At 38.1% G+C, this 9,743-nt stretch overlaps 1 protein-coding gene across 2 annotated transcripts; it reads right to left on the bottom strand.

The window, feature by feature from the left end:
• Positions 1-1,760: 1,760 nt before the first annotated feature.
• Positions 1,761-4,431, bottom strand: LOC132852694 (cyclin-dependent kinase 2-interacting protein-like). Of its 2 annotated transcripts, none has more exons than XM_060880057.1 (5): positions 4,307-4,431; positions 3,465-3,624; positions 3,258-3,384; positions 2,921-3,050; positions 1,761-2,474 (listed from the first exon to the last, which is right to left on the bottom strand). In XM_060880057.1, the coding sequence occupies exons 1-5, from the start codon at positions 4,311-4,313 to the stop codon at positions 2,272-2,274; spliced, it is 627 nt and encodes a 208-aa protein (XP_060736040.1). In that variant the 5' UTR covers positions 4,314-4,431; the 3' UTR covers positions 1,761-2,271. The 2 variants fall into 2 exon arrangements, with proteins under 2 accessions (XP_060736040.1, XP_060736038.1); XM_060880055.1 differs by having other exon boundaries at positions 3,258-3,387.
• Positions 4,432-9,743: the final 5,312 nt, after the last annotated feature.

Consider the following 9,743-nt stretch of genomic DNA (forward strand, 5'->3'; position numbering starts at 1 on the left):
CATTAGGACCGGTCAAAGGCTGGAACATAGGCGTGGCAGTAGGGCTCTGTAGCGCCCCCTGAATTGGAAAAATAACTAGATTTATAAAGTTTGTCGCAACAAACTTTTATGTTGGCTTTGACGAGGCAAGTATTCGCAAAGGCCGGTGCTTTTTGGAGGCGAGTGGACATAAAACTTATGGAAACCTGTGACGCAATTCCCCTCCTTGACTGTTTTGATATGCCACATGTCCATGTTGTGCTAATGTTTTTTGTTTTCACGTGACACCATGTGATGTCAGGTGACATCATCAGAATACCCACGAGGCAGTTCCCCTTATTGTTCTGAGTGTTTTGATATGTCACATGTCAATGTTGTAAAAAGTTTTTTGATTATGCATATTTTGGGGGCGGGTCTGCGGCACAACCGGAAGGCCAGTCGGTACACCAATTTGAAACTTTGTTCAGAGTATCACCCTAAAGGAGCTGGCCGAGTTTGGTGTAGATACTGTAGTTCGAAAGATTGCCAAGTTATAAACCTCCAAAGTTTGTAATGGGAGTCTATGGGAAAAAAGGCCACTTTGAGACCCGGTACCGGAAGTACCGGAACTTGGATCACTTATAAAAGTAACAGCAACAAACCTCAGATCAGGGTCTACAACATATCCGAATTTGGTTTGTGTGGCTCGAAAGCCCTAGGAGGAGTTACTCTTGATATATTTTTGTCTAAGCTTAAATAGGAAAACAGAATGTTGACTTCTACAAAGCCAACATAAATATTGGTGGACAGATCGGCCAAACATGTACGCACATGTACGAGAGTTGGTATGTATATAGATCTCATCAACCCAAACAAATTTCACAATCAAACCTATTAGCTCCGCCCAACAGGAAGTCGGCCATTTTGGATGGTTTCAAAAGTGCCTGTGGTGAACTTTTAAATACTCCTCCTAGGGAATTCATGCGATTGATCAAACGTGGTGAACATGATGCCGAGACATTGCACTTGCTAAATTGCGAAGGGATTTTTGATATCTCGAACGGTGCTGCCATGGCGAGGTGACTAAGTTATGGCGAATTCAGAGAAACAGGAAGTGTCTTCTATCTAAGGCAAAAAATGTCTTATTGTGATGACATGTGGTGTGTATGTTCGGCCAAGGATTCCGATCGCATCAATGTGCTTATAGTGGGTATAGCGCCACCAACAGGCCCCAGGAAGTGTGTCAGTCACAACAGTGTTTTTTTTTGACAGCTGCATGCGGTAAACTTTTAAATACTTCATGCAATTGAGATGACGCAGATCATGACGCAGAGATATTGGAGATGCGAAATTGCGAACGGATTTTTGATATCTCAAACACTGTTGCCATGGCGTGTTACTTTTATTTCACTTTTATTTAAGTACTTTTATTACTTTTTGTCCCCTCTGGGATTTACGCCCATGTCTATGGGTCCCGCTATGGTGGGGAGGGGGTTAAACTAAGGTCAAGGCATCTCTGTGTGTGTGTGTGTGTGTATGAGAGAGAGAGAGAGTTTGTGTGTGTGTGAGAGAAAGAACATTGTGCTCTGTACAGAAAATCTGCAACATTATCAGAAAAGATTATGTATTTTATACAATTATTCTCACAGTAAGCCTTGCATACCTTTTTTTAAGGCAGAGCCACACTCAGTTGCATCCTACATAAAAGATTTTCTCATTTATCTCCTTGAACGAAAGACAATAGTCATACCTCAGAATTTTAATTTTTGGTATCTAACCAAAAAAAATCTAAAAACAGCCAGGATTGTTCATTTATTTATTTAGGAAAACACCTTAAAGATTGCTGACACATGAGTAACATCATAAAAACAATGTGCTAAAGTCTTGTAATTTGCTGTCAATTGTCTAATTTGTGTAATTGTGTAAATTATAAAACACTATACTACTATAGGTTTGTTATTATTATTAACTACATGTGAATCGTTTGAGTACAAATCTAAAAGTATGCAATATTGTGTCAAATAAAATACCATACCTGCAAACTCACAAGAGGTGAAAAAGGTGACAAGGTTCGAAAGGTTTTGATTAAGAACGGCGAATTTCGCCGAAAAGCAACTAGTTTGCAGGTATGAAATACTGTCTGTCTGTATGTCTCTCTTTCTGACATTTCAAAAAACACATTTTAATATTAGAAAATGCTTATACCATAACCAAGAAACTGTATAAATGGTAGACATTATTTTACTATTACATTGACCACTGTATGACCATTGACTGGCATGTTTCATTGAATCAGAAATCAAATAAAATAAATTAGACAGCTCTGTAGCCAGTCTCCATCAGTAAGCTCTCTAGGACAAGTTTGGTGTTATCCTGGATGTAGGGTTGATAGAGCCAACAGGACAGATACACCATGCAGAGATCTGAGTTTGTTGTGTGGGCCACTTCCCGTAATATGGTGCTCTTAAGGGCCAGCTCCTGCTTGTAAGCCTCATAAAGCTCAGAAGACACTTCAGCTGCAGTTAAGTGTAAAAAAACATTGTGCCTGTTATATAATAATAATAATAATAATAATAATAATAATAATAATAAGGCATGATGTAAACATTAAGAAGTAATCTCACAACTCCTTGAAATGTAACTCAGAAACTGGATTTTATTCTGAACATATTTTCTATGAATTTGTTCACAAACACTAACTACATATATATTATTGGTAATGTATATGGTAAGTTATATATATACGTATATATATATATATATATATATATATATATATATATATATAATACCAGGGTTAAAAATTTTCATCAAGGGTTCTTTGGATGATTAACATTGTCTAAATGGGAAAGTCTTTTTGTAGGTTCTTCAATTAAATCTTTTAGGGTTTACCAGCTACACCAAAGAATCCTATGTGGTAGACATGTCAGTATCTTTTTAATGAAACTAATTATTACATTACCAAAATGATTTGTAAACCAAGTGTGAAACAGTGGTTTTGGTCTTCCTTTCTCTCCATACTGAAAGGTCTCCAGTTCACATATCCCCTTCTCAACAGACACCATTCTTTCCATTTTAGACAGAATGTGGGCCTTTACAGGAAAAAAAAAACAAAACAAAAAACAAACATTGACTCTATGTGTATGTAACAGGTACTGTCATAACTTGCTATGACTAACTCAATACTAATCAGTAACAAAATTCAATTAAATTTAGATTAGATCTCTTGAAGCAGTATACACTGGACCTGAAACTGTAATATATAATGGAACCTGACATTTTGGTTACTCAACCCGCACCATTTTGTCTACAACATTCTGTAGTTTGGTGCATTCCTCCTCTAGCTCTGGGTTGCTATAAAATGCACTTCTTTCTGCAGCAGCTGAAATCTGGCCCTCCATCATAACCTCAGGTTCCTTCACAGACCTGCTTCAGAGAACATGGATGAGGGAAAAACAGAATTAAGCTTTAACAAGACTTTTCACTTCCAATGTTGTGAGTCTTACTCTTTGCTCAGTCTGAAGTTGACTATTTTGGTTGCGATGGTAGATCCTTCGTCACACAGACGATCCCATTTCAGGATTAAATTATGCCAGTCTGCTGCGTTATCCTTCAGTTTTCTGGCACTTCCTGTTAAGTTGCCTTTTCTTCCAGGGGTTGTGGCATCTGATTACATGAAAAAACAGAATCTTTTTGTTGTGATGTTTTTTGTTCTGATGCTTTTTTAAATTCTATAAAATGAGAGTTATACAGGGGGTTAAAAAGGCCGTCTATATCTAAATAATCGTTATAATTTAGAGGCAAAATAAAGGTGTTATATATAAATAAATGAGAAAAATAAATAATAAAAATACAAAAAATAAATAAATAAATAATTGCATGTCAGAAAATAAAGCAACATGTTTTTATGTTGTAAATTTTTAACGTTGTTTTTTTTAAACATGCCTTGCACAGTACTGAATATGTCCATGTATGTGTCCAACAATGTCAATTTCCTTTAAAATCTTTGTAAACTGCTTTAACAACAACAGAAACAAAACCATGCTGTTTTTTAAACCGATTTTTACCATTTATTGAGGTGTTTATGAGGGAGGAATTACACCATAATTAGTTTGTGTTGTTCTCTTTATTATGTGATAAAGTATATTCCAACAAACCTTGTTAACTCTTTACACAATAAATAAGTGTCAAAGCTTCATTCATTTCTTGCTTGTTATTAGTTTATTACCAATGATACAAAGTACTTCATCCAGTCAGGAACAAATACACACTAATAAACAAAATTACTATCAGAATTCAGACAGCAGGTTACTTTACAGAGCACATTAATCTCCTGAATAATACTTACCCTCCATTGCAGTCTTAGTTCTGTCATAAATGTAACACAGTAAACCTGTAAACAATCACTTATAGGGACACATCTTGCTTATGATGCATGGTGTTCGTCTTCCTCGCGGATTGTTTCTCTGTGGTAAATAAAACGCTGAAACACTCACTATTGCCACCTGCTGGAAAAGAAACATTGCGACAGCTATAGAGGATTTTTTTTTAAGTTTTGAGAATGGCAATAATATGAATTTTCACAAAGTCTGCTGCTTCAGTGTTTTAGATCATTTTGTCAGATGTTACTAATGTATACTGAGGTATAATTAGAAGCATTTTATAAATGTCAAAGGCTTTTATTGACAATTACGTTACGTTTATGCAAAGAGTCAGTGTTTGCATTGTTGACCCTTCTTTTTTAAGACCTCCGAAATTCACCTTGGCATGCGGTCGATCAACTTCTGTTCCACATCCTCACTGATGGCAGTCCATTCTTAAATAATCAATGCTTGGAGTTTGTCAGAATTTGTTGATTTTTGTTTGTTCACCCACCACCTGAGGATTGACCACAAGTTCTCAATGGAATTAAGGTCTGGGGAGTTTCCTGGCCATGGACCCAAAATTTCGATGTTTTGTTCCCAAAGCCATTTAGTTATCATGTTTGCCTTATGGCAAGGTGCTCCATAATGCTAGAAAAGATATTGTTTGTCAAACGACTGTTCTTGTATGGTTAGGAGAAGTTGCTCTCGGAGGATGTGTTTGTACCATTCTTTATCCATGGCTGTGTTCTTAGGCAAAATTGTGAGTGAGGCTCAAAAGCAACCTCACACATGAATGGTCTCGGGATGCTTTACTGCTGGCATGACACAGGACTGAAAGTAGCTCTCACCTTTTCTTCTCCAAGACATGGCTTTTTCTGAATGCCCAAAACAATTGGAAAGGAGATTCATCAGAGAAAATGACTTTTCCCCAGTCCTCAGCAGTCCAATCCCTTTGGTTTGCAGAATACCAATCTGTCCCTGAAAATTTTACTTGAGAGAAGTGGCTTCTTTGCTGCCTTTTTTGACACTAGGGAATTCTCAAAAATGTTTTGCCTCACTGTGCATGCAGATGCACTCACACCTGCCTACTGTACTTGTCAACATACATGATGATAGCTGGTCCTATTGTGGCAAGGCTGAAATGCAGTGGAAATGTTTTTTGAGGGGATTAAGTTTATTTTCACAGCAAAGAGGGACTTTGCAATTAATTGCAATTCATCTAAATCACTCTTTATAACATTGTGGAGTATATTCAAATTGCCATAATAAAAACTGAGGCAGCAGACTTTGTGAAAATTAATATTTGCATCATTCTTAATACTTTTGGCCACGGCTGTAGTCGACAAATAAACTCAGATATGTCGCATATGAGAAATGAGGAGAAGCAAAATATTGACCACCAATTTGGATACAGTGCTGCCAGGTTCCAGCAAGCAGCATCAATGTGTAAGACAAAAACCCAGAACAGAACAAACCATTCACAAACAGATTGTAGAAACCATGGAAACTACCATGCAGCAGAGAAAAGAGAAGTACACTGCATTTTGGACAATACTGTCATAATTGTAAGAAAACAAATCATTTCAGCATAGAGCTGAGCAGCACAGAGCTGTGTTGTGTGTAGTGAAATAAAAATGGTGTTGGATGAATTAAGAACCTAAAATGCACATGCAAAGGACATTTTCATTTTGAGTTTGCATTTTTTTTTCTTTCATTTTGGAAACAGCCATTATGCACTGCTGTTTATGAAACTTCATATTTGCCTGGATGGTCATTGATCACATACACAAAGTTAGTTAAAGGTCACGAAAACGAAAGTGGAAATCTTTTCCTTCGAGTAGGAATTTCCTGAGTTTATCTGCTCTATTGTGTAACTCTGATTTTCATTTACATTTTTATACCTGCACAAATCCTATAGCTGTAGATAATAGAATAATAATGCTATATTCTATTATTCCGTTTTCCTCTTCTGGCTGCTTTTTGAACTGACTGTTGTGATTGCATGTAAGCCTGCAAACTGTCTGCAACAAATCTAAGAAGGAAATGGGGCTGTAACATCCAGGAAGGAGGGAGACAGACAGACCCGTGCACTGGATAGCTTCAAATGAATGGGGTTCTAATAAATGATAAAGACAAAACAATAAAAGACGATAACAAAAACAATACAAATGACGACATTGAACATTTAACTAATGACTCACTTAAATACACATAACAATGACAATAATGAACAGGTGTGGAGACAGGGAGGAGTGAACAAAGGCGGGGCAGACACGTGACAACAACAACAACACCACATGGGCAAATGTCCGGGCTGATTCCTGACAGGGGCACTTTGTAGACACATGAGCTTTCAGTGTCATTGAAACTAGCTGCGGGGGGCATGGTGGCTTAGTGGTTAGCACGTTCGCCTCACACCTCCAGGGTTGGGGGTTTGATTCCCACCTCCGCCTTGTGTGCGTGGAGTTTGCATGTTCTCCCCGTGCCTCGGGGGTTTCCTCCGGGTACTCCAGTTTCCTCCCCCGGTCCAAAGACATGCATGGTAGGTTGACTGGCATCTCTGGAAAATTGTCCGTAGTGTGTGAATGAGAGTGTGTGTGTGCCCTGCGATGGGTTGGCACTCCGTCCAGGGTGTATCCTGCCTTGATGCCCGATGACGCCTGAGATAGGCACAGGCTCCCCGTGACCTGAGGTAGTTCGGATAAGCGGTAGAAGATGAATGAATGAATGAAACTGGCTGCCTATATTCTGCTGTATAAGACATTCGACACCCAAGTGCAACCTTTGGTTAAAGTATTAAGAATTAAAAGGGAACCGACTACGCCACCTGAGATACGCAGGAAAATAAGTTAAACCAAAAAAAAAAAGAATAATTAAACCAAGAAGTTACAATAAGGACCCTGCTGGTTCGGATGGGATTGAAGACAAACGTGACTTAGCACGGTGGCTTAGTGATTAGCACGTTCGGATCACACCTCCAGGGTCGGGGTTCGATTCCCGCCTCCGCCTTGTGTGTGTGGAGCGCATAAACTCAAGTCAGATAACAAATCAGATAAGAACAAAAAACAGAAGTCCGAGACTTGTCCAGCAGTGGACATGGGGTAATCAGAAAAAAACACTACAAATTTCAAGAAATTTCAATTCCACCTTCCTACAATAACCATGTCCAATGTGTGTTCTCTTCCAAACAAAATGGAAAAGATTGAAGAAATGATGGAGGATGCTGAATACTGTACTTTGCCAGTGATGTGATGTTTTTCACAGAGACATGGTTAAATAGCAACTCACCCCAAATCAGCTTGGATGGATATGTATCTTATCGGGTTGATCGCGATGCAGAGCTTACTCAAAAACATAGAGGAGGGGGAATGATAATGCTTGTGAAAGAGGATTGGGCAAGTGATGTGAAGGTAGAAAACATCAGGAATACCCCAGACTATGAGGTAATGGTTGTATCCATTATACCACATGACCATCCTCAGGATGCTCCACCACTCACCTTCATCCATGTTTATATACCAGGGCCTAATTTTGATAAAGCTGCCACTGACATCACTCATATTTACTGTGATGCTCTAGTGAGGTCTGGTGGTGGTCCTGTTTTCTTGTTGGGTGATTTCAACAGTTGTGACATCACTCCTTTTCTGAGAAACCTACTGTACAGCAATACATCACATGCCCAACCAGATACAATAACACCCTGCATTTGTGTTATGGAAATGTGCTTGGGGCTTATAGAAGTGTTTGCAGAGCCCCATTTGGCCGGTCAGACCATAATGTTATTCATCTGATTCCTAAAGATCAGTATGACCCTTTCAAATATGGGGAGTGTACGCATGGCCATACCGATCCCAGTAATTGGCTCATTATTATTGATAGCTTGTTTTGTCCTTTAGATGTAGGGGGCTTTAGATAAACTAAAACAAAAAGCATTGAAAAAGGAGAAAGGATTATATTTGTTGAGAGAAAGGTGAAATGGAATGAAGTTGTAAGTTACTCGCGCCCAAATCACTCGCGTGACCAGTGTCAGTTCCATACCCAAAAAAGGAAGGAACTTCCGATAAGAGAGAAAGGTAAGAGAAGGAGAGATAGACAATTGAAAATAGATCAAAAACTTATAAAGCTAGGAAACCTGGTTGATGAATTAAAAACTGAAGAAATCAACTGCAGAACAACAAAAGGATCAGACACTATACCTCGACAGTTGGAATAAGACCTTGAAAGAACGAAGAATATTATGTGTTAAGTTTTATTTTTCAGAAGTTTAAGAGAACTCTGAGCACTTTTCTTTTATTGTATTCATGTATTCTTTTTTATGATATTGACTATATTGTACTACGTTTTCACACATTCATATAGTGATGTTCTAAGCTTGACATGGGACCTCAAAAAAGGAATTACCTAATTACTGAAATGCATGCAATATGTAATTACAGCTTAGCAGGAGCGGGAACCGAACTGCTCACATACCCATACAGTATATGGCTATAGGAAGTTAGAGAAGGACGAAGGATGCAAAATGATAAGAGTTAACAACAAAAAGTAGAAGAGAAAAGTGGATTCTAAAAATCAATGTGAGAGTTTAGGATTTCAGAAGACTGTATATAAGCATGGGCTTAGGGACATACAGTGTGCATTCAGTTATTGCTTATTTCATTTGCATCAGAGAACAAACGCAGGCATACACTTGGAAAGTGTTTCTTGGTTTGTTACTATCTTTGCATTTTAATTACTTTTACTTATTCTAAAATTGTTTGATTATTTGAAGGAGATTTTATTTGTAATTTTCTTTTATTTTACTTTACATATATTACACAAATTATCTGTATTACATTGCTTTTAATAAAAACAAGGCCTCCCATTGTGAGGACCCTGAAAAGACAAGAAGGTCTAAGTCTGACTCTTTCATCCAAAGATTCAAACAATAGATTAGCTAGAAGAACTCGAAGAGGATGCTTTGTTAGAAGCCTGAGGGACTTTGAAGGACACCTGCGTTAAAGGTAAGACCAACTTCGATAGCTGAACTTGTGTTTTCAATATTATCCCGTGCCAACTAGGACACATTCCTTAGTGGGATTGTGGAAGGGTTTGGTACGCAATCTGAAAACAAGTGTCACTAAGGGACACGTACGTCAGTATAAACTACTTCATATTTCGAACTGGAGTGAACATTGTGCCCTGGAACTGAAAGTTATACTTTCAGTTAACCAACACCAACAAGAAATACTTAACATGAATGAGTGGGAATCATAAGAAAAAGAAATATCAATGTTTCTTGATATGCCAGGAGATTTCTTTAATTTGGCTTTGAGAAATTAAAAGTTGGCTCAAGTGGTTAAGAATCTGAGCTGTTGACTGGAAGATTGGGGTCCACACACACACACACACACACACACACACACACACACACACACACACACA

The sequence above is a fragment of the Tachysurus vachellii genome, chromosome 10 (assembly GCF_030014155.1).
Source record: "Tachysurus vachellii isolate PV-2020 chromosome 10, HZAU_Pvac_v1, whole genome shotgun sequence".
NCBI lineage: Eukaryota > Metazoa > Chordata > Actinopteri > Siluriformes > Bagridae > Tachysurus > Tachysurus vachellii.

Excerpts from the sequence above, each read along its gene's own strand:
- LOC132852694 (XM_060880055.1), bottom strand. Across the intron at positions 3,388-3,464 it reads AACTTCAGACTGAGCAAAGA|CAGGTCTGTGAAGGAACCTG; the intron begins GTAAGACTCACA and ends TGTTCTCTGAAG. Across the intron at positions 3,051-3,257 it reads AGAATGTTGTAGACAAAATG|GCCCACATTCTGTCTAAAAT; the intron begins GTGCGGGTTGAG and ends TTTCCTGTAAAG.